Here is a 25036-nt window from a genome sequence, read left to right on the forward strand (position 1 = left end):
GAGGAGGCTCAGGGGAGGTCCAGCGGAGGCCCAGATGCAGATTAGGTTCAGGTGTAGGTGAAGTAGTAGTCTAGACCTAACGGAGGCCCACATACAGGTGCAGGGCAGGTCCAGGCCCAGCGAAGGCCCAGGGGAGACACAGAACCAGGGGAGGACAAAGTACAATTGAAGAGAAGGCCCAGAAGAGATGAGGCCCAGATATAGGTCCAGGGAGGTTCAGATGAGGGAAGGCCCAGGGACGGCCCAGCTGAGGCCCAAGAGCAGGTGAGGCCCAGGCACAAGTGAAGGGAAGGTCCAGACCCCGTGGAAGTCTAGGTCTAGGTGCAGGAGAGTTCTAGACCCAGGGGAGGCCCAGGGACAGCCCAAGTGAAGCCCAAAGCAGGTGAGGCCCAGGTACTCATTCAGGGAAGTCCCAGGCCGAGTAGGCCCAGGGGAAGCCCAGGTTCAGATGAGGCCCAGGTACAGCTGACCTGGTGGCCTACACTCTGAGAGGCCCAGATACAGCTGCAGGGCAGGTCCAGATCCAGCAGAGGCCCAGGGGAGGCCAGGACTCAAGGGAGGACCAGGTAAAATTGAAGGGGAGGCCCAGAAGTGATGAGACCCAGACTTAGGTACAAGGGAGGTCCAGACCCAGAGAAGGACCAGGGACAGCCCAGATGAGGCCCAAGAGCAGGTGAGGCCCAGGTACTAGTTCAGGGGAGGCCCAGGCACAGAGGAGGCCCTGGGGAGTCCCAGGTGCAGGTGAAGCCCAGGTCCAGGTGAAGGAGAGGTGCAGATTTCTGGAGGCCAAGGAGAGGTCCAGACCCAGGGTAGACCCATGAAAAGATCGAAGGGAGGTATATCCCCAGGGGAGGCAAGGGGAGACCCAGGCCCAGGGAGGCCCAGAATTCGCCCAGGAGAGGCCCAAGAACAGGTGAGGCTCTGGAGCAGGTGAGGCCCTGGAGCAGGTACAGGTGAGGACAGGGACCGTGGAAGACCCAGGCGCAGGGGAGGCCCGGGTGCAGGTGAATTGGTAGTCCAGACCCAGGGCAGATGCAGGTACAGGTTCAGAGAAGGTCCAGACCCAGGAGAGGCTCAGGTCCAGGTGCAGGAGAGGAACAGACTCATGGAAAGCCCAGGGGAGGTCCAGAGCCGGGGGAGGCCCAGGTGCTGGTGCAGGGGAGGCCCAGACACAGGGGAGGCCCAGGGGAGGCCCGGGCACAGGTGATGTGTATTCCAGCCCAGGGGAGGCCCATGTGCAGGGGAGGTCCAGGTGCAGGGGAGGCCAAGATGTAGGTGAAGGGGAGACCCAGGAGCAGGGGAGACCCAGGAGCAGGGGAGGCCCAGGTGCAGGAGAGGCCCAGGAGCAGGGGAGACCCAGGAGCAGGGGAGGCCCAGGAGCAGGGGAGCCCCAGGTGCGGAGGAGGCCCAGGTGCCCTCCTGCACACCTGGCTGGGGGTGCTCCCGGAGCACCAGAGCCCCCGAGAGGGTGACGTTACGGTGACTGCACAGGTCCCCACCTTCCCAGAGGCCCCAGGAGTCTGACCTCTCTGTCCTCCCACTGGGCCCTGGGCATCGACTCCGTGGTGAATGTGGGTGATTGGGCCTAAATGCTTCCCTCTGCAGGAGGGACCCTGGTTGTCTCTCGTCCCACCTCCTGACCACCGGGGCTTCCAGAGAGGGCTGCTCAGGGCCTTTCCGACATTGTTGTCTGTTTCTCTCAGGTTCCCCGTGGGACTGTGGAGCAGGCGGGCTGGCCCTCTGCTGGAGCCCCCCAGCTGCCCGTGTCCTGTGGGGTCTTTAGGCCTTGACATCACTGCTGCCTGGAGGGGAAGAGTCCTCTCTGGGCTCATGTCTCCTGTGAAGCTCAGTGTCCCTGCCAAAGGGGCCCATATTAGTGCGTTTGCTCCTTGTGTCCTGGGCTGGGTGCTGCCCTGGGACCCCGACCTTCCCCTGAGCTCTGCCCATCTTGGAGGAGGGGCTCCTTCATATGCTCTCTTGCTGGGCACACGGCCCCACCCTGTGGTCCCTAACTCGCTGGGGCGTCAGGGACCTTCTGTCCACCTGCTCTGCCCATCCAGACCACGCTTCCCAGCCCCTGGGCCCCAAGTTGTCCTCGGGGCACCCCGGCCCCAGCTCTGTCCAGGTATAGGTGCTTGGAAGGTCCAAACCCAGGGGAGTACCCCAGAAGGTCCATACCCAAGACAGCGACAGGTACAAATGAAGGTGAGGTGCAAGCCAGGAGAGGCCAGGTGCAGGACAAGGTGCAGGGGAGGTCCGGACAAAGGGGAGGACCAGAGAAGGCCCAGGAGAAGGTAAGGCCCAGGTATGGCTGAGGGGAGGCCCAGAACCTGGGGAGGCCCAGGGATGGCCCACGTGAAGCCCAGGGGCCAGTGAGGAGCTGCTTCGGGTGCAGGGGAGGCCCAGGCTCGGGGAGGCCCAGGGGAGGTCCAGAGGTGGCCCAGGAGAGGCCCACATGCAGATGAGGCCAGGGCATAGGTGAAGTGGTAGTCCAGACTCAGGGGATCCCTGGAGAGGCCCAGACCCAGGGGTGCCCCAGGTTTAGGTCAAGGGGAGGTCCAACCCATAGAGGCACAGGACCAGGTGCAGGTGAGGCCCAGTGCCAGGGGAGAACCAGGTCCAGACCAAGGAGAGGCCCAGCGCACGTGAAGGGGATATCAGATCTTGGTTGGGACCAGTTACAGGTGCAGGGGAGGCCCAGGTGCAGTTGAGGCCCAGGGGAGGCCAAGACCCAGGGGAAGCCCAGGTACAGGTGCAGAGGAGGTCCAGACCCAAGTGAGGCCCGGGCAGTGGGAGTCCCAGGTTCAGATGCAGGTGAGGCTCAGACCCAGCAGGGCCCAGGGGAGGTGCTGGGTGGCCCAGGGACATGTAAAGTGTATTCCAGACCTAGAGGAGGCCCAGGTACAGGTAAGGGCCAGATACAGGGGAGCTGTACGCCCAGGTCCAGGAGAAGCACAGATCAGGGAATGCCCAGGAACAGGTGAGGCCTGGGTACAAATTCAGGTGAGGTCTGACCCCAGGAGAAGCCCATGCGAATTTGCATGGGATGTGCTAACCAAGGGGAGGCCCAGGAGAAGGTAAAGCCCAGTATAGGTGCAGGGCAGGTCCAGACCCTGTGGAGGCCCAGGGAAGGGCCAGGTGCAGGTGAGGCCAGGGTATAGATGAAGTAGTAGTCCAGACCTAAGGGAAGGCCAATTACAGGTGCAGGGCAGGTCCACCCCAAGAGAGGCCAAGGTGCAGGTGATGGGGAAGCCCAGGTAGAGGGGAGAACCATGGGAAGACCAACTACAGGTGCAGAGAAGATCTAGAACCAATAGAGGCTCAGGTTCAGGTGCAGGAGAGGAACAGACTCATGGAAACTCAGGGGAGGTCCAGACCCAGGGGAGGCCCAGGTACAGATAAAGAGGGGTCTAGACCCAGGGGAGGCTCAGGTGCAGGTGAAGGGGAGGCCCAGGTGCAGGGGCTGCCGAGGGAAGGCCCAGGGGAGGCCCCAGGTCAGTTGAGGCTAATGTGCAGAAGCAGGTAAGGCCAAGGCCCAGGGATGGCCCTGGTGTACATTATGTTTGGGACAGGTGAAGTGGTTTTCCAGACTCAGAGAGGCCCAGGAACATGTGCAGGTGAGGTCCAGTCCCAAGAAATCCCAGATAGCTGTGCAGAGGAGGTCCTCATCAAGGGATGCCCAGTTACAGGTGCAGGGGAGTCCCAGGTGCAGGTGTAGATGAATCCAGGTCCCTGTGTAGAAACAGGAAGAGTTCCAGAGGGGCCGAGTGGAGGCTCAGGAGTAGGTGAAGGGGAGGCCCAGGTGCAGTGGAGGCCCAGGAGCAGGGGAGGCCCAGGAGCAGGGGAGACCCAGGAGCAGGGGAGGCCCAGGTGCAGGAGAGGCCCAGGAGCAGGGGAGGCCCAGGAGCAGGGGAGGCCCAGGAGCAGGGGAGGCCCAGGTGCAGGGGAGCCCCAGGTGCGGAGGAGGCCCAGGAGCAGGAGAGACCCAGGAGCAGGGGAGGCCCAGGAGCAGGGGAGACCCAGGAGCAGGGGAGACCCAGGAGCAGTGGAGGCCCAGGAGCAGGAGAGACCCAGGAGCAGGGGAGGCCCAGGAGCAGGGGAGACCCAGGAGCAGGGGAGACCCAGGAGCAGTGGAGGCCCAGGAGCAGGGGAGACCCAGGAGCAGGGGAGGCCCAGGTGCAGGGGAGGCCAAGGTGCAGGGGAGGCCCAGGAACAGGGGAGACCCAGGAGCAGGGGAGACCCAGGAGCAGGGGAGGCCCAGGAGCAGGGGAGGCCCAGGTGCAGGGGAGCCCCAGGTGCGGAGGAGGCCTAGGAGCAGGGGAGGCCCAGGGATCGCCCAAGAACAGGTGAGGCTCCGGAGCAGGTGAGGCCCTGGATCAGGTACAGGTGAGGCCAGGGCCCGGGGACGACCCAGGCGCAGGGGAGGCCCAGGTGCAGGTGAATTGGTAGTCCAGACCCTGGGCAGACGCAGGTACAGGTACAGAGAAGGTCCAGACCCAGGAGAGGCTCAGGTCCAGGTGCAGGAGAGGAACAGACTCATGGAAAGCCCAGGGGAGGTCCAGTTCCAGGGGAGGCCCAGGTGCCGGGGAGGCCAAGGTGCAGGGGAGGCCCAGGAACAGGGGAGGCCCAGGAGCAGGGGAGGCCCAGGTGCAGGGGAGGCCCAGGAGCAGGGGAGACCCAGGTGCAGGGGAGACCCAGGTGCAGGGGAGCCCCAGGTGCGGGGGAGGCCCAGGAGCAGGGGAGGCCCAGGTGCAGGGGAGGCCCAGGTGCAGGGGAGCCCCAGGTGCAGGGGAGGCCCAGGTGCAGGGGAGCCCCAGGTGCGGAGGAGGCCCAGGTGCTGGGGGTGCTGGGGGTGGCTGGGGGTGCTGCTGGAGCACCAGAGCCCCCGAGAGGGTGACGTTACGGTGACTGCACAGGTCCCCCACCTTCCCAGAGGCCCCAGGAGTCTGACCTCTCTGTCCTCCCACTGGGCCCTGGGCATCGACTCCGTGGTGAATGTGGGTGATTGGGCCTAAATGCTTCCCTCTGCAGGAGGGACCCTGGTTGTCTCTCGTCCCACCTCCTGACCACCAGGGCTTCCAGAGAGGGCTGCCCAGGGCCTTTCCGACATTGTTGTCTGTTTCTCTCAGGTTCCCTGTGGGACTGTGGAGCAGGCGGGCTGGCCCTCTGCTGGAGCCCCCCAGCTGCCCGTGTCCTGTGGGGTCTTCAGGCCTTGACATCACTGCTGCCTGGGGGGCAGAGCCCTCTCTGGGCTCATGTCTCCTGTGAAGCTCAGCGTCCCTGCCCAAGAGGCCCATGTTGGAGCGTTTGCTCCTTGTGTCCTGGGCTGGGCACTGCCTCTGTGACCCTGACCGTCCCCTGAGCCCTGCCAAACTCGGATGAGGGGCTCCTTCACATGCTCTCTTGCTGTACCCACGGCCCCTCCCTGTGGTCCCTAACTCGCTGGGGCTTCAGGGACCTTCTGTCCACCTGCTCTGCCCATCCTGACCATCCTTCCCAGCCCCTGGGCCCCATGTTTTCTCGGGACACCCTGACCCCAGCTCTGTCCCTGTGGCGGGTGACCAGTGTGAGCAGTGTCCTGGTCTTGTCCCCCCACCAGGCAGCATCTGGCCGGGCGGGGGGTAGTGGGGGGCCCCTTGCCCCCCGTCTTACCTGTGGGAAGAAAAGATGCAGCAGGGTCTGTACAGGCTGGGACCTGGAGCTGAGCTTGTGCAGGGTGGGTGGGTGGCTGCAGAGGGTATTTTGTACACAGGGCAATCTCAGCACCTCCCAGATGAAGACACAGGTCTGGGGCTCTGGGGAGGGACCCCTGGCCATCAGCAGCTGAGCAATGGTGGGTAGCCAGCCCTGGGACCCTCAGGAGCCAGGCTTGAGGGCCCCGGGTCCGGGCTGGCTTTTGCTCTGGGTCAGTCACTGTGGTTGTAGCTTACATAGTTACACAGTGGGAAGTTCCTTGTCAAAAAGCCTGGTGGGTGGGGGAAGGACCCCTTCCTGCTGGAGGCCCCCAGTCCAGGTGCCTTCCTGGGCCTGTCTGCACAGGTGTCCCGTGTCCCTGCCTCACAGTCCAGGGCAGCTGGGGGCGGTCTGGCTGCCCTCTCCAGCCATCTCCCAGGGAGTAGGTGAGGTCCCCCTGCAGGGGTAGATAGATGCCAAGCCTCCATAGGTGGGGCACATGGGGTTTGGGGGCTGCTCTGGGTACTCTGGGGGCTCCTGGTGGATCTGGGCTATGGGGGCAGCCCTGGGGGGTCAGGCTGTCTCCTTCAGGCAGCCTCTCCCAGACTTGGGGTGTGTGCCCAGATATGCCAAGACTGGCCTGGGGGAGGGTGTGCTCTTCCAGAAGCCCCCAGATTTACAGTGTGGATGGAGGGTCCCAGGGGTCTCCAGGTGAGGTCAGGTTTGGACCAGACTTAGGGGATCTCAGAGCACTGGGATGGATGGTCCAGCCAGACTGCTGATGTGGCCACGTTCAAAATCGAGGGATGGTGTCCCTGTTGCCCCCAGGGCAGGGCCATGGCTGGGACTCCCTGGTCGGGGTTTTTGATGGGCTCTGTAATGCTGTGGTCGTAATAGCTACCATAACTACAATAATACCACAGTGACACAGACCCACCCCAAATCCTTCTTCCCTGGAGGTCATTGCCTGAAGGCCCAGCTGGGAGGAACCTGGGATGCTGAGGGGTGAGCCCTGGATGGAGGCGGGGCCCGGGGAGGCGGTGGGTGGGCCCAGAGCTGCAGGTGTCCTGCTGGAAACAGGGGAGGCCTCTTGGGTGCTGGTTGAGTTTCCTTGGCGGGCCGCAGCAGTGTTGGGCTGGAGTGTGAGCCCATCAGGGATCCCAACCACATTGTGACGGCCTTCTGGGTTAATAAACTGCCCCACGGTTTGGGGGTCACCCTGGGACCCTTTGTACCCTGGGGCTGGCAGGTGGCTCCCACCCAGGGATGCCAGAGGCGGGAGGACCAGACAGGAGTCAGTCCGGGTGCTGCTGAGCCTTGGCACTCTGGGTCTGAGTCATGCTTCCTGGCCTTCGAGGGCATCTGGAAGGATGACACCAGGCTTTGTCAACCTGGACATGGGCCTCTGGTTGTGCCTCTGACTCCCAGCAGCTGTCTCCCTTTGCCATGTGCCTGTGAGCTCACCTTCTCTAAAGCCCCTGGGCTGATGGACCCAGAGATTCTCGAGCCCCAGAGGGCCTGCTGTCCCTGGTTCAGCTTCCGTCCTTTCTGGTTCTAGCCAGACCTTGGGCAGGTACAGGTGAGGAGATGCAGGTGCGGGTGAGGCCTCGGTATAGGTGATTTGGTGTTCTTGTCTCAGGGGAGGCCCAGGTATATGCACAAGTGATGTCCAGTCCCAGGGAGGATCAGGAACAGGTTCAGGGGAGGTCATGACCCAGTGGAGTCACAGGCGAGGTCCATGCACTGATGAGGGGAAGGGCCAGAGCCAGGAGAGTCCTGGGGGAGGACCATGTAGGGGTACAGGGGAGGTCATGACCGTGTGGAGGTCTAGGGGAGATCCAGACTCAGCCCGTATCCAGATGCAGACCCAGGGGAGGCCTAGCCACAGGTCGAATGGATAACCAGAAAGAGGGGGAGGCCCCAGTACAATTGAAGGGAAGGTCCATCCCAGGAGAGGACCAGGTACATGTGAAGGGGAGGCCCAGTGGAGGTGAGCTCCACGTATAGGTACAGGGTACGTCCAGGTGCAGGTGCAAGTGAGGCAAAGTCCAGGGAAGGCCCACGTGAAGGTGAGGCCCAGGTACAGATGAATGGTCGTTAGACCCATGGGAGGCCCCATACAGGTGCAGGAGACATCCACACTCATGGGAGGCTCAGGGGAGTCCCAGGGAGAGGGGCAGGGGAGTCCAGACCCAGGTGAGGTCCAGGGACAGCCCAAGTGAAGCCCAAGAGCTGGTGAGGCCCAGGTACTTGTTCAGGGGAGGCCCAGGCCCAGAGGAGGCTCAGGGGAGGTCCAGCGGAGGCCCAGATGCAGATTAGGTTCAGGTGTAGGTGAAGTAGTAGTCTAGACCTAACGGAGGCCCACATACAGGTGCAGGGCAGGTCCAGGCCCAGCGAAGGCCCAGGGGAGACACAGAACCAGGGGAGGACAAAGTACAATTGAAGAGAAGGCCCAGAAGAGATGAGGCCCAGATATAGGTCCAGGGAGGTTCAGATGAGGGAAGGCCCAGGGACGGCCCAGCTGAGGCCCAAGAGCAGGTGAGGCCCAGGCACAAGTGAAGGGAAGGTCCAGACCCCGTGGAAGTCTAGGTCTAGGTGCAGGAGAGTTCTAGACCCAGGGGAGGCCCAGGGACAGCCCAAGTGAAGCCCAAAGCAGGTGAGGCCCAGGTACTCATTCAGGGGAGTCCCAGGCCCAGAGTAGGCCCAGGGGAAGCCCAAGTTCAGATGAGGCCCAGGTACAGCTGACCTGGTGGTCTACACTCTGAGAGGCCCAGATACAGCTGCAGGGCAGGTCCAGATCCAGCAGAGGCCCAGGGGAGGCCAGGACCCAAGGGAGGACCAGGTAAAATTGAAGGGGAGGCTCAGAAGTGATGAGACCCAGACCTAGGTACAAGGGAGGTCCAGACCCAGAGAAGGACCAGGGACAGCCCAGATGAGGCCCAAGAGCAGGTGAGGCCCAGGTACTAGTTCAGGGGAGGCCCAAGAGCAGGTGAGGCCCAGGTACTAGTTCCGGGGAGGCCCCGGCCCAGGGAGGCCCTGGGGAATCCCAGGTGCAGGTGAAGCCCAGGTCCAGGTAAAGGAGAGGTACAGATTCATGGAGGCCCAGGAGAGGTCCAGACCCAGGGTAGACCTATGAAAAAATCGAAGGGAGGTACAGCCCCAGGGGAGGCAAGGGGAGACCCAGGCCCAGGGAAGGCCCAGGGATCGCCCAGGAGAGGCCCAAGAACAGGTGAGGCTCTGGAGCAGGTGAGGCCCTGGTGCAGGTACAGGTGAAGCCAGGGACCATGGAAGACCCAGGAGCAGGGCAGATGCAGGTACAGGTACAGAGAAGGTCCAGACCCAGGAGAGGCTCAGGTTCAGGTGCAGGGGAGGTCTATACCAAGGGGAGGTCCATGTCCAGGTGCAGGAGAGGAACAGACTCATGGAAAGCCCAGGGGAGGTCCAGATCCCGGGGAGGCCCAGGTGTTGGTGCAGGGGTGACCCACGTGCAGGGAGGCCCAGGGGAGGCCCGGGCACAGGTGATGTGTATTCCAGTCCCAGGGGAGCCACAGGTGCAGGGGAGCCCCAGGTGCAGGGGAGGCCCAGGAACAGGGGAGACCCAGGAGCAGGGGAGGCCCAGGTGCAGGGGAGCCCCAGGTGCGGAGGAGGCCCAGGTACTGGGGGTGCTGGGGGTGGCTGGGGGTGCTGCTGGAGCACCAGAGCCCCCGAGAGGGTGACGTTACGGTGACTGCACAGGTCCCCCACCTTCCCAGAGGCCCCAGGAGTCTGACCTCTCTGTCCTCCCACTGGGCCCTGGGCATCGACTCCGTGGTGAATGTGGGTGATTGGGCCTAAATGCTTCCCTCTGCAGGATGGACCCTGGTTGTCTCTCGTCCCACCTCTTGACCACCGGGGCTTCCAGAGAGGGCTGCCCAGGGCCTTTCCGACATTGTTGTCTGTTTCTCTCAAGTTCCCCATGGGATTGTGGAGCAGGTGGGCTGGCCCTCTGCTGGAGCCCCCCAGCTGCCCATGTCCTGTGGGGTCTTCAGGCCTTGACATCACTGCTGCCTGGGAGGGCAGAGTCCTCTCTGGGCTCAAATCTCCTGTGAAGCTCAGCATCCCTGCCCAAGGGGCCCATGTTGGCGCGTTTGCTCCTTGTCTTTTGGGCCGGGCTTTGCCCTGGGACCTTGAACCTCCCCTGAGCACCTGCCCATATCAGAGGAGGGGCTCCTTCACATGCTCTCTTGCTGTACACATGGCCCCTCCCTGTGGTCCCTAACTCGCTGGGGCTTCAGGGACCTTCTGTCCACCTCTTCTGCCCATCCAGACCACCCTTCCCAGCCCCTGGGCCCCAAGTTGTCCTCGGGGCACCCCGGGCTCAGCTGTATCCCTGTGGTGGGTCACCAGTGTGAGGAGCATCCTGGTCTTGTCCCCCCCACCAGGCAGCATCTGGCTAGGAGGGGATGGTGTGAGGGGCCCCTTGCCCCCCCATCTTACCTGTGGGAGGAAAAGATGCAGCAGGGTCTTTACAGGCTGGGACCTGGAGCAGAGCTTGTACAGGGGGAAGCGCGGCTGCAGAGGTTATTTTGTGCACAGGGAAACTCAGCACCTCCCAGATGGAGACACAGGTCTGGGGCTCTGGGAGGGACCCCTGACCGTCAGCAGCTGAGCAGTGGTGGGCAGTCAGCCTTGGGACCCTCAGGAGCCAGGCTTGAGGGCCGCAGGTCCAGGCTGGGTTTTGCTCTGAGTCAGTCACTGTGGTTGTAGCTTATGTATTTACACAGTGGGAAGTTCCTTGTCAAAAAACCTGGTGGGTGGGGGAAGGACCCCTTCCTGCTGGAGGCCCCGGTCCAGGTGCCCCAATGGGCCTGTCTGCAGTGTTTTCCCATGCACCTGCTCCACAGTCCTGGGCAGCTTGGGGCGGTCTGGCTGCCCTCTCCAGCCCTGTCTCCCCAGGGAGTAGGTGAGGCCCCCCCTGCAGGAGTAGAGAGATGCCAAGCCTCCATGGGTGGGGCACTGGGGTTGTCGGGGCTGCTCCAGGTTACTCTGGGGGCTCCTGGTGGATATGGGCTATGGGGGCAGCCCTGGGGGTCAGGCTGTCTCCTTCGGGCAGTCTCTCCCAGACTCGGGGTGTGTGCCCAGATATGCCAAGTACTGGCCTGGGGGAGGGTGTCGTCTGCCAGAAGCCCCCAGATTTACAGTGTGGATGGAGGGTCCCAGGGGTCTCCAGGTGAGGTCAGGTTTGGACCAGACTTGGGCGATCCCTGAGCACTGGAATGGATGGTCCAGCCAGACCGGTGATGTGGCAACGTTCAAAATCGAGGGATGGTGTCCCTGTTTCCCCCAGGGCAGGGCCATGGTTGGGACTCACTGGTCGTTTTTTTTTTTTTTTTATGTTATGTTAATCACCATACATCATTAGTTTTTTTTATTCTTATGTTAATCCCCATACATTACATCATTAGTTTTAGATGTAGTGTTCCATGATTCATTGTTTGTGCATAACACCCAGTGCTCCATGCAGAATGTGCCCTCCTCAATACCCACCACCAGGCTAACCCATCCTCCCACCCCCCTCCCCTCTAGAACCCTCAGTTTGTTTTTCAGAGTCCATTGTCTCTCATGGTTCGTCTACCCTCCGATTTCCCCTGCTTCATTCTTCCCCTCCTGCTACCTTCTTCTTCTTCTTTTTTTCTTAATATATATTGCATTATTTGTTTTAGAGGTAGAGATCTGAGATTCAATAGTCTTGCACAATTCACAGCGCTTACCAGAGCACATACCCTCCCCAGTGTCTATCACCCAGTCAGCCCATCCCTCCCACCCCACCCCCCACTCCAGCAACCCTCAGTTTGTTTCCTGTGATTAAGAATTCCTCATATCAGTGAGGTCATATGATACACGTCTTTCTCTGTTTGACTTATTTCGCTCAACATAATACCCTCAAGTTCCATCCACATCGTTGCAAATGACAAGATCTCATTCCTTTTGATGGCTGCATAATATTCCATTGTGTATATATACCACCTCCTCTTTATCCATTCATCTGTCGATGGACATCTTGGCTCTTTCCACAGTTTGGCTATTGTGGACATTCCTGCTATAAACATCGGGGTGCACGTACCCCTTCGGATCCCTACTTTTGTATCTTTGGGGTAAATACCCAGTAGTGCAATTGCTGGATCATATGGTAGCTCTATTTTCAACTTTTTGAGGAACCTCCATACTGTTTTCCAGAGTGGCTGCACCAGCTTGCATTCCCACCAAGAGTGTAGGAGGGTTCCCCTTTCTCCGCATCCCCACCAACATCTGTCATTTCCTGACTTGTTCATTTTAGCCATTCTGACTGGTGTGAGGTGGTATCTCATTGAGGTTTTGGTTTGGATTTCCCTGATGCCGAGCGATATTGAGCACTTTTTTATGTGTCTGTTGGCCATTTGGATGTCTTCTTTGGGAAAATGTCTGTTCATGTCTTCTGCCCATTTCTTGATTGGATTCTTTGTTCTTTGGGTGTTGAGTGTGATGAGTTCTTTACAGATTTTGGATACTAGCCCTTTATCTGATATGTCATTTGCATATATCTTCTCCCATTCTGTCGGTTGTCTTTTGGTTTTGATGACTGTTTCCTTTGCTTTGCAAAAGCTTTTTATCTTGATGAAGTCCCAATAGTTCATTCTTGCCTTTGCTTCCCTTGTCTTTGGCGATGTATCTAGGAAGAAGTTGCTTCGGCTGAGGTCAAAGAGGTTGCTGCCTGTGTTCTCCTTTAGGATTTGGATGGACTCCTGTCTCACATTGAGGTCTTTCAACCATTTGGAGTCTATTTTTGTGTGTGGTGTAAGGAAATGGTCCCGTTTAATTCTTCTGCATGTGGCTATCCAATTTTCCCAACACCATTTGTTGAAGAGACTGTCTTTGTTCCATTGGACATTCTTTCCTGCTTTGTCGTAGATGAGTTGACCATAGAGTTGAGGGTCCATTTCTGGGCTCTCTATTCTGTTCCATTGATCTATGTGTCTGTTTTTGTGCCAGTACCATACTGTCTTGATGATGACCGCTTTGTAATAGAGCTGGAAGTCCAGAATTGTGATGCCGCCAGCTTTTTGTTTCTTTTTCAACATTCCTCTGGCTATGCGGGGTCTTTTCTGGTTCCATACAAATTTTAGGATTATTTGTTCCATTTGTTTGAAAAAAGTGGATGGTATTTTGATGGGGATTGCATTGAATGTATAGATTGCTCTAGGTAGCATTGACATCTTCACAATATTTCTTCTTCCGATCCATGAGCATGGAACGTTTTTCCATTTCTTTGTGTCTTCCTCAATTTCTTTCATGAGTATTTTATAGTTTTCTGAGTACAGATCCTTTGCCTCTTTGGTTAGATTTATTCCTAGGTATCTTATGGTTTTGGGTGCAATTGTAAATGGGATCGACTCCTTAATTTCTCTTTCTTCTGTCTTGTTGTTGGTGTATAGGAATGCCACTGATTTCTGTGCATTGATTTTATATCCTGCCACTTTACTGAATTCCTGTATGAGTTCTAGTAGTTTTGGGGTGGAGTCTTTTGGGTTTTCCACATAAAGTATCATATCATCTGCAAAGAGTCAGAGTTTGACTTCTTCTTTGCCAATTCAGATGCCTTTTATTTCTTTTTGTTGTCTGATTGCTGTGGCTAGGACTTCCAATACTATGTTGAATAGCAGTGGTGATAGTGGACATCCCTGCCATGTTCCTGACCTTAGGGGGAAAGCTCTCAGTTTTTCCCCAATGAGAATAATATTCGCTGTAAGTTTTTCATAGATGGCTTTTATGATATTGAGGTATGTACCCTCTATGTCTATACTCTGAAGAGTTTTGATCAAGAAAGGATGCTGTACTTTGTCAAATGCTTTTTCTGCATCTGTTGAGAGGATCATATGATTCTTGTTCTTCCTTTTGTTAATGTATTGTATCACGTTGATTGATGTGCGGATGTTGAACCAACCTTGCCGCCCAGGGATAAATCCCACTTGGTTGTGGTGAATAATCCTTTTAATGTACTGTTGGATCCTATTGGCTAATATTTTGGTGAGAATTTTTGCATCCATGTTCATCAGGGATATTGGTCTGTAATTCTCCTTTTTGATGGGGTCTTTGTCTGGTTTTGGGATCAAGGTAATGCTGGCCTCATAAAATGAGTTTGGAAGTTTTCCTTCCATTTCTATTTTTTGGAACAGTTTCAGAAGAATAGGTATTAATTCTTCTTGAAATGTTTGGTAGAATTCCCCTGGGAAGCCATCTGGCCCTGGGCTTTTGTTTTTTGGGAGATTTTTGATGACTGCTTCAATTTCCTTAGTGGTTATAGGTCTGTTCAGGTTTTCTATTTCTTCTTGGTTCAGTTTTGGTAGTTGATACATCTCTAGGAATGCATCCATTTCTTCCAGGTTATCTAATTTGCTGGCATAGAGTTGCTCATAATATGTTCTTATAATTGTTTGTATTTCTTTGGTGATGGTTGTGATCTCTCCTCTTTCATTCATGATTTTGTTGATTTGGGTCATTTCTCTTTTCTTTTTGATAAGTCTGGCCAGGGGTTTATCAATCTTGTTAATTCTTTCAAAGAACCAGCTCCTAGTGTCATTGATCTGTTCTACTGTTCTTTTAGTTTCTATTTCATTGATTTCTGCTCTGATCTTTATTATTTCTCTTCTCCTGCTGGGTTTAGGCTTTATTTGCTGTTCTTTCTGCAGCTCCTTTAGGTGTAGGGTTAGGTTGTGTACTTGAGACCTTTCTTGTTTCTCGAGAAAGTCTTGTATTGCTATATACTTTCCTCTTAGGACTGCCTTTGCTGCAACCCAAAGATTTTGAACAGTTGTGTTTTCATTTTCATTGGTTTCCATGTATTTTTTTTAAATTCTTCTTAAATTTCCTGGTTGACCCATTCTTTCTTCAGTAGGATGCTCTTTAGCCTCCATGTATTTGAGTTCTTTCCGACTTTCCTCTTGTGATTGAGTTCCAGTTTCAAAGCATTGTGGTCTGAAAATAGGCAGGGAATGATCCCAATCTTTTGGTACCGGTTGAGACCTGATTTATGACCTAGGATGTGATCTATTCTGGAGAATGTTCCATGGGGACTAGAGAAGAATGTGTATTCCGTTGCTTTGGGATGGAATGTTCTGAATATGTCTGTGAAGTTCATTTCGTCCAGTGTGTCATTTAGAGTCTTTATTTCCTTGTTTATCTTTTGCTTAGACGATCTGTCCATTTCAGTGAGGGGGATGTTAATGTCCCCCACTATTATTGTATTGTTGTCAATGTGATTCTTTGGTTTTATTATTAATTGCCTTATATAATTTGCTGCTCCCATGTTAGGGGCATAGATATTTACAATTGTTAGATCTTCTTGTTGGATAGATCCTTTAAGTATGATATAGTGTCCTTCCTCATCTCTTATTACAGTCTTTGGTTTAAACTCTAATTTGTCTGATATAAGGATTGCCACCCCAGCTTTCTTTTGGTGTCCATTAGCATGGTAAATGGTTTTGCACCCCCTCACTTTCAATCTGGGGGTGTCTTTGGTTCTAAAATGAGTCTCTTGCAGACAGCATATCGATGGGTCTTGTTTTTTAATCCAGTCTGTTAGCCTGTGTCTTTTGATTGGGGCATTGAGCCCATTTACATTCAGGGTAACTATTGAAAGATAGGAATTTAGTGCCATTGTATTGCCTGTAAGGTGACTGTTACCGTATATTTTCTGTGTTCCTTTCTGGTCTATGTTGCTTTTAGGGTCTCTCTTTGCTTAGAGTACCCCTTTCAAGATTTCTTGTAGGGCTGGTTTTGTGTTTGCAAATGCCTTTAGTTTTTGTTTTCCTGGAAGCTTTTTATCTCTCCTTCAATTTTCAATGACAGCCTAGCTGGATATAGTATTCTTGGTTGCATATTTTTCTCTATTAGCGCTCTGAATATATCCTGCCCATCCTTTCTGGCCTGCCAGGTCTCTGTGGATAGGTCTGTTGCCAATCTAATGTTTCTACCCTTGTAGGTTACATATCTCTTCTCCCGAGCTGCTTTCACAATTTTCTCTTTGTCTATGAGACTCGTAAGTTTTACTATTAGGTGTTGGGGAGTTGACCTATTTTAATTGATTTTGTGAGGGGTTCTCTGTGCTTCCTGGATTTTGATGCCTGTTTCCTGCCCCAAATTAGGGAAGTTCTCTGCTATAATTTACTCCATTATACCTTCTGCCCCTCTCTCTCTTTCTTCTTCTTCTGGGATCCCAATTATTCTAATGTTGCTTCGTCTTATGGAATCGCTTATCTCTTGAATTCTGCCCTCGTGATCCAGTAGTTGTTTATCTCTCTTTTTCTCAGCTTCTTTATTTTCCATCATTTCATCTTCTATATTACTGATTCTCTCTTCTGCCTCACTTATTCTAGCATTTAGTACCCCCATTTTTGATTGCACCTCATTAATAACCTTTTTGATTTCTACTTGGTTGGATTTTAGTTCTTTTACTTCTCCAGAAAGGATTTCTCTAATAACTTCCATATTTTTTTCAAGCCCAGCTAGTATCTTTAAAGTGATGATTCTGAACTCTAGATCTGACATCGTACTAATGTCCGTATTGAGTAGGTCCCTGGCAGTCGGTACTACCTCTTGTTCTTTTTTTTGAGGTGATTTTTTCCATCTTGTCATTTTGTGCAGAGAAGAATAGATTAATGAGAGAACAAAATGCTAGCAGAGTAACCACATCCACAGAAAATATACTCTAAACAAATCAGAAAATACCTGAAGCAGTGGGATAAGAAAGGGAAAGAGAGAAAAAAGAAAAAGAAAAAGAAAAAAAAAAGAAAAAGAAAAAGATAAAAACAAAAACAAACAAAACAAAACAAAACAACAACAACAAAAAACCAGAATGTGATCAAATATGATCTATATGTATATAGATCAGTGCCACACACTAGATTTGGGGTGTATTTTGGTCTGTTAGAAGGAAGTGCCTCCCAAAATTTTAAAGAAAGAAAAACTTATATATGTACACAAATAAGGGTTGATATGATGAAGGCATGGAATATGACTGTAAAAATGGAAATTATAAAAAATTTTATAAAAGGAATTGATAAGAAGTTGTTTGAAAAAAGAAAGAAGAGGATTTAAAAAAGAAAAAGAAAAAAAAAGGGAGAGGATGTTTTCAGGCAGGGGAATAGAAAACACCATATACTAGAGATTTAGGGTATATTTTAATCTGTTAGAAGAAACTATCTCAAAATTTTAAAGAGAGAACAACTTTTATATATAAGCCAATAATATGTGTAACTACTATGAAGGGATAGAATATGACTCTAAAAATGAAAAATAAAAATGTTTTTTTAAAAATAGGTATTGATAACAGGTTGGTTGAAAAAGGGAAAAAGAAAAATTCAAAAAGAAAAAAAAGAGAAAAAGACAGTTAAAAAAAATAATTAACTTTGAAAGACTAAAGAATCATGGTAAAAAAGCCATGAATTCTATGTGCAGTATTCCCCTAGCGCTGGAGTTCTGCCGTTCTCATTGATCGGTCAACTTGGTCTTGGCTGGCTGTTCTCGCTGATCTTCTGGGGAGGGGCTTGTTGCCGTGGTTTCCAAATGTCTCTGCCGGAGGCGGAATTGCCCCGCCCTTGCCCCCTCCCAGCTAAGTAATCTGCTCGGGTTTGGTCTCCAGAGCTTTTGTTCCCTGCAAGCTTTCCGTACAGCTATGGAGGCGGAGAGTGAAAATGGCGGCCTCCCAATCTCCGCCCTGGAGGAGCTGATAATTCGGGGCCCCACTCCTCATTGAGCCCCCAGAGAAAAGCCGTCAGTCACTCCCGTCTCCCCGGTCTCCGGCCGCACTGCGTGCTCGCCCGGCCTGTGACCGCGCGTTTCTCTCTCTGGCACCCGACCCCATGTGGAGTCTCCAAACCCAGCAGATCCCTGCGGTGCACTCCTGCGCCGCTCCTCCCGGGGAAGAATGTGAGTCTCCCCGGATCTGCCGCTTGTTGGGTCCCTGCTGGAGGAGCAGTGGCCCGACTGTGCCGCAGATCACGGTTTATGGCCACCCCGAGCTGAGAGCCTGCGCCTGGGCTCCGCCTCTGCAGCCGGCTTCCCTGCTCCATTACCTGGGAGCTCTGCCACCCTCAGGCACCCCTGGTCTTTCTGTGACCCCGAGGGTCCTGAGACCACACTGTCCCGGAGGGTTCCACCCCCCGCTTAGCCACCAGAGTGACGTCCCTCAGCGGAGCAGACTTTTAAAAGTTCCGATTTTGTGCTCCGTGGTTCTATCACTTGCCAGAAGCGGCTGACGGAAGCCCCTCCCCCGCCATCTATCCTCCCGAATATCGCCTCGGATTCACTTCTCCGCACGTCCTACCTTCCAGAAAGTGGTTGCTTTTCTGATGAGAGAGTTGTTGCTCTTCTTTTCTTCGATCTCCTGTTGAGTTTGTAGGTGTTCAGAATGGTTTGATCCCTATCCAGCTGAATTCCTGAGAGGAGACGAAATCCAGGTCTCCTAATCCTCCGCTATCTTGCTCCGCCCCCTACATCATTAGTTTTTAATGTAGTGTTCCATGATTCATTGTTTGTGTATAACAGCCAGTGCTCCATGCAGTACATGCCCTCTTTAATACCTATTACTGGGCTAACCAGTACTCCCAACCCCCTCCCCTCTATAACCCTCAGTTGTTTCTCAGAGTCCATAGTCTCTCATGGTTTGTCTCCCCTTCCGATTCCGCCCCTTCATTCTTTCCCTCCTTCTATCTTCTTCTTCTTCTTCTTTTTTTTTTTTTAAGATATAATGTATTATTTGTTTCAGAGGTACAGATCTGTGATTCAACAGTCTTACATAATTCACAGCACTCACCATAGCAGATACCCTCCCCAGTGTCTATCACGCAGCCACCCCATCCCTCCCACCCCCCACCACTCCAGGAACCCTCACTTTGTTTCCTGGGCTTAAGAATTCCTTATATGAGTGAGGTCATATGATGCATGTCTTTCTCTGATTGACTTATTTCGCTCAACATAATACCCTCCAGTTCCATCCACGTCGTTGCATATGGCAAGATCTCATTCCTTTTAATGGCTGCATAATATTCCATTGTATATATTTACCACCTCTTCTTTATCCATTCATCTGTCGATGGACATCTTGGCTCTTTCCACAGTTTGGCTATTGTGGACATTGCTGCTATAAACATTGGGGTGCATGTACCCCTTTGGATCCCTACATTTGTATCTTTTGGGTAAATAGTATTGCAACTGAGGGTCCATTTCTGGGTTCTCTATTCTGTTCCATTGATCTGTGTCTGTTTTTGTGCCAGTACCATACTGTCTTGACGATGACAGCTTTGTAATAAAGCTTGAAGTCTGGAATTGTGATGCCGCCAGCTTTGCTTTTCTTTTTCAACATTCCTCTGGCTATTCAGGGTCTTTTCTGGTTCCATACAAATTTTAGGATTATTTGTTCCATTTCTTTGAAAAAAGTGGATGGTATTTTGATAGGGATTGCATTGAATGTGTAGATTGCTGTAGATAGCATTGACATCTTCACAATATTTCTTCTTCCAATCCATGAGCATGGAATGTTTTTCCATTTCTTTGTGTCTTCCTTAATTTCTTTCATGAGTATTTTATAGTTTTCTGAGTACAGATCCTTTGCCTCTTTGGTTAGATTTATTCCTAGGTATCTTACGGTTTTGGGTGCAATTGTAAATGGGATCGACTCCTTAATTTCTCTTTCTTCTGTCTTGTTGTTGGTGTATAGGAATGCCACTGATTTCTGTGCATTGATTTTATATCCTGCCACTTTACTGAATTCCTGTATGAGTTCTAGTAGTTTTGGGGTGGAGTCTTTTGGGTTTTCCACATAAAGTATCATATCATCTGCAAAGAGTCAGAGTTTGACTTCTTTGCCAATTTGGATGCCCTTTTTTTCTTTTTGTTGTCTGATGGCTGTGGCTTGGACTTCTAATACTATGTTGAATAGCAGTGGTGATGGTGGACATCCCTGTCATGTTCCTGACCTTAGGAGGAAAGGTCTCAGTTTTTCCCCATTGAGAATGATATTCGCTGTGGGTTTTTCATAGATGGCTTTTTTGATATTGAGGTATGTACCCTCTATCCCTACACTATGCAGAGTTTTAATCAAGAAAGGATGCTGTACTTTGTCAAATGCTTTTTCTGCATCTATCAAGAGGATCATATGGTTCTTGTTCTTTCTTTTATTAATGTATTGTATCACATTGATTGATTATCAGATGTTGAACCAATCTTGCAGCCCAGGGATAAATATCTCTTGGTCGTGGTGACTAATCCTTTTAACGTACTGTTGGATCCCATTGGCAAGTATTTTGGTGAGAATTTTTGCATCCATGTTCATCAAGGATATTGGTGTGTAATTCTCCTTTTTGATGGGGTCTTTGTCTGGTTTTGGGATCAGGGTAATGGTGGCCTCATAAAATGAGTTTGGAAGTTTTCCTTCCATTTCTAATTTTTGGAACAGTTTCAGAATAGGTATTAAATCTTCTTTAAATGTTTGGTAGAATTCCCCTGGGAAGCCATCTGGCCCTGGGCTTTTGTTTGTTGGGAGATTTTTAATGACTGCTTCAATTGTATATGTGTGTTCAGGTTTTCTATTTCTTCCCAGTTCAGTTTTGGTAGTTGTTGCATCTCTAAGAATGCATCCATTTCTTCCAGATTATCTAATTTGCTGGCATAGAGTTGCTCATAATATGTTTTTATAATGGTTTGTATTTCTTTGGTGTTGGTTGTGATCTGTCCTCTTTCATTCATCATTTTATTAGAAGAAGGAAAAATTAAGGAGTTGATCCCATTTAAAATTGCACCCAAAACCATAAGATACCTAGGAATAAATCTAACCAAAGAGGCAAAGAATCTGTACTGAGAAAACTATACAATACTCATAAAAGAAATGGAGGAACACACAAAGAAATGGAAGAATGTTCCATTCTCATGGATTGGAAGAAGAAATATTGTGAAGATGTCAATGCTACCTAGAGCAATCTACACATTCAATGCAATTCCCATCAAAATACCATCCACTTTTTTCAAAGAAATGGAACAAATAATCCTAAAATTTGTATGGAACAAGAAAAGACCCCAAATAGCCAGAGGAATGTTGAAAAAGTAAAGCAAACCTGGTGGCATCACAATTGCAGACTTCAAGCTCTATTACAAAGCTGTCGTTATCAAGACAGTATGGTACTGGCACAAAAACAGTCACATAGATCAATGGGACAGAATAGAGAGCCCAGAAATAGACCCTCAACTCTATGGTCAACTCATCTTTGACAAAGCAAGAAAGAATGTCCAATAGAAAATAGTCTCTTCAACAAATGGTGTTGGGAAAATTGGATAGCCACATGCAGAAGAATGAAACAGGACCATTTCCTTACACACCACACACAAAAATAGACTCCAAATGGTTGAAAGACCTCAATGTGAGACAGGAGTCCATCCAAATCCTAAAGGAGAACACAGGCAGCAACCTCTTTGACCTCAGCCACAGCAACTTCTTCCTAGAAACATCGCCAAAGGCAAGGGAACAAGGGCAAAAATGAACTATTGGGACTTCATCAAGATAAAAAGCTTTTGCACAGCAAAAAAAAAAAAAAACAGTCATCAAAACCAAAAGACAACCGACAGAATGGGAGAAGATATTTGCAAATGACATATCAGATAAAGAGCTACTATCAAAAATCTATTAAGATCTTATTAAACTCAACATCCAAAGAATAAATGATCCAATCAAGAAATGGGCAGGAGACATGAACAGACATTTTTCCAAAGAAGACTTCCAAATGGCCAACAGACACATGAAAAAGTGCTCAACATCACTTGGCATCAGGGAAATCCAAATCAATACCTTAATGAGATACCACCTCACACCAGTCAGAATGGCTAAAATTTACAAGTCAGGAAATGACAGATGTTGGTGGGGATGCGGAGAAAGGGGAACCCTCCTACACTGTTGGTGGGAATGCAAGCTGGTACAGCCACTCTGGAATACAGTATGGAGGTTCCTCAAAAAGTTGAAAATAGAGCTACCATATGATCCAGCAATTGCACTACTGGGTATTTACCCCAAAGATACAAATGTAGGTATCCGAAGGGGTATGTGCACCCTGTTGATAGCAGCAATGTCCACAATAGCTAAACTATGGAAAGAGCCAAGATGTCCATCGACAGATGAATGGATAAAGAAGAGGTGGTATGTATATACAATGGAATATTATGCAGCCATCAGAAAAAATGAAATCTTGCCATTTGCAATGACGTGGATGGAACTGGAGTGTATTATGCTGAATGAAGTAAGTCAATCAGAGAAAGACATGCATCATTTGACCTCATTGATATGAGGAATTCTTAATCTCAGGAAACAAACTGAGGGTTGCTGGAGTGTTAAGTGGGTGGGAGGAATGGGGTGGCTGGGTGATAGACACTGGGGAGGGTATGTGCTATGGTGAGCACTGTGAATTGTGTAAGACTGTTGAATCATAGACCTGTAACTCTGAAACTAATAATACATTACATGCTAAAAAAAAAAGAAGAAGAAGATAGTAAGATCGGAAAAATGAAGGGGAGGGGGAGAGGAACCATGAGAGACTATGGACTCTGTGCAAAAAACTGAGGGTTCTAGAGGGGAGGGTGGTGGGAGGATGGGTTAGCTTGGTGATGGGTATTAAAGAGGGCACATTCTGCATGGAGTACTGGGTGTTATACGCAAACAATGAATCATGGAACACTACATCAAAAACTAACGATGTAAAGTACGGTGATTAACATAACATAAAAAAAAAAAAAAGCCTGGCGTTTGGGGAAGGACCCCTTCCTGCTGGTGGCCCCCAGTCCAGGAGCTTCCCTGGGCCTGTCTGTACAGGTGTCCTGTGCCCCTGCCCCACAGTCCTGGCAGCTGGGGGAGGGTCTGGCTGCCCTCTCCAGCCATCTCCCCTGGGAGTAGGTTAGGTCCCCCTGCAGGGTTAGATAGATACCAAGCCTCCATGGGTGGGGCACAGGGGGTGTGGGGTCTGCTCCGGGTAGTTTGGGGGCTCCTGGTGGATCTGGGCTATGGGGGAGCCTTGGGGGGTCAGGCTGTCATCTTTGGGCAGTCTCTCCCAGACTTGGAGTGTGTCCCCAGATATTTCAAGGACTGGCCTGGGGGAGGGTGTTCTCTTGCAGAAGCCCCCGGGTTTACAGTGTGGATGGAGGGTCCCAGGTTTCTCCAGGTGAGGTCAGGTTTGGACCAGACTTAGGGGATCCCTGAGCACTGGGATGGACGGTCCAGCCAGACTGCTGATGTGGCCACGTTCAAAATCCAGGGATCGTGTCCCTGCTGTGCCCAGGGCAGGGCCATGGCTGGGAATCCCTGGTCGGGGTTTTTGATGGGCTATGTAATGCTGTGGTAGTAACAGCTACCACTACAATAATACCACAGTGACACAGACCCACCCCAAATCCTTCTTCCCTGGAGGTCATTGCCTGAGGGCCCAGCTGGGAGGAACCTGGGATGCTGAGGGCTGAGCCCTGGATGGAGGCGGGGCCCGGAGAGGTGGTGGGTGGGCCCAGAGCTGCAGGTGTCCTGCTGGAAACAGGGGAGGCCTCTTGGACGCCGGTTGAGGCTCTTTGGCGGGCCGCGGCAGTGTTGGGCTGGAGTGTGAGCCCATCAGGGATCCCAACCACATTGTGACGGCCTTCTGGGTTAATGAACTGCCCCACGGTGTGGGGGTCACCCTGGGGCCCTTTGTACCCTGGGGCCAGCAGGTGGCACCCAACCAGGAAGGCCAGAGTTGGGAGGACCAGACAGGAATCAGTCCGGGTGCTGCTGAGCCTTGGGACTCTGGGTCTGAGTCGTGAGCCTGGCCTGTGAGGGCGTCTGGAAGGACGGCGCCAGGCTTTGCCCACCTGAACACAGACCTCTGATTGTGCCTCTGACCCCCAGCATCTGTCTCCCTTTGCCATGTGTCTGTGAGCTCACCTTCTCTAAAGCCCCTGGGCTGAAGGACTCAGAGATTCTCGAGCCCCAGAGGGCCTGCTGTCCCTGGTTCAGCTTCCGTCCTTTCTTGTTCTAGCCAGAACCGGGATAGGTACAGGTGAGAAGGCGCAGGTGTGGGTGAGTCCCTGGAGCACGTAAGGCCCAGGGACAGGAACGGGAGGGGCAGCCCCAGGGAAGCAGGTGAAGATATGTCCAAACCCAGGGGAGGCCCAGGAACAGGTGCATGGAAGTCCAGACCCAGGGAGATCCAGGGAAGGCCCAAACCCAGTGGAGACTAAGTGGAAGTCCAAACCCAGGGTATTACCATGTGAAGGTGATGCCCAGGGCCTGGAGAGGCCCAGGAAGAGTTGTAGGTGAAGCCCACACCTAGGGAGGCCCAGAGGTGGCCCATGGGATGGTCAGGGGAGGCCCATGTATAGGTGAAGTGTTTTCTAGGGCCTGGGAGCCTGAGGTACAGGTGCTGGGAAGGTCCAGACCCAGGGGAGTTCCAGGTTCAGGTGCAGGGCAGATCCAAACCCAGGGGAGGCCAAGGGGAGATCCATATCCAGGGCAGGCCCAGGTACAGGTGCTTGGAAGGTCCAAACCCACGGGAGTACCCTGGAAGGTCCATACCCAAGACTGCACCAGGTACAAATGAAGGTGAGGTCCAACCTAGGAGAGGCCAGATGCCGGTCCAGGTGCAGGGGAGGTCCAGACAAAGGGGAGGCCCAGAGAGGGCCCAGGAGAAGGTAAGGCCCAGGTGTGGCTGAGGGGAGGCCCAGAACCTGGGGAGGCCCAGGGATTGCCCACGTGAAGCCCAGGAGCCAGTGAGGAGCTGCTTCGGGTGCAGGGGAGGCCCAGGCCCAGGGAGGCCCAGGGGAGGTCCAGAGGTGGCCCAGGAGAGGCCCACATGCTGTTGAGGCCAGAGCATAAGTGAAGTGGTAGTCCAGACTCAGGGGATCCCTGAAGAGGCCCAGACCCAGGGGTGCTCCAGTTTTAGGTCAAGGGGAGGTCCAACCCAGGAGAGGCACAGGACCAGGTGCAGGTGAGGTCCAGTCCCAGTGGAGAACCAGTCCAGACCAAGGAGAGGCCCAGCGCACGTGAAGGGGATATCAGATCTTGGTTGGGACCAGTTACAGATGCAGGGGAGGCCCAGGTGCAGTTGAGGCCCAGGGGAGGCCAAGACCCAGGGGAAGCCCAGGTACAGGTGCAGAGGAGGCCCAGACCCAAGTGAGGCACAGGCAGTGGGAGTCCCAGGTTCAGATGTAGGTGAGGCTCATGCCCAGCAGGGCCCAGGGGAGGTGCTGGGGTGGCCAAGGGACATGTAAAGTATATTCCAGACCCAGAGGAGGCCCAGGAACATGTGCAGGTTAGGTCCAGACCCAAGAAATCCCACGTAGCTAT

General features: G+C 52.5%; 1 gene segment (V, D, J or C); it reads right to left on the reverse strand.

The window, feature by feature from the left end:
* Positions 1 to 25036, reverse strand: part of LOC123861979 (immunoglobulin heavy constant mu-like) — a 155872-nt gene that overhangs the window by 73585 nt on the left and 57251 nt on the right. The window contains 1 exon segment of the C gene segment in view: positions 17384 to 17404. Coding sequence covers positions 17384 to 17404 — 21 coding nt within the window.

This window comes from Mirounga angustirostris, unplaced genomic scaffold, assembly GCF_029215605.1.
Source record: "Mirounga angustirostris isolate CCGP_5_RB_7025 unplaced genomic scaffold, mMirAng1.0.hap1 SCAF_9, whole genome shotgun sequence".
Classification (NCBI taxonomy): Eukaryota; Metazoa; Chordata; class Mammalia; order Carnivora; family Phocidae; genus Mirounga; species Mirounga angustirostris.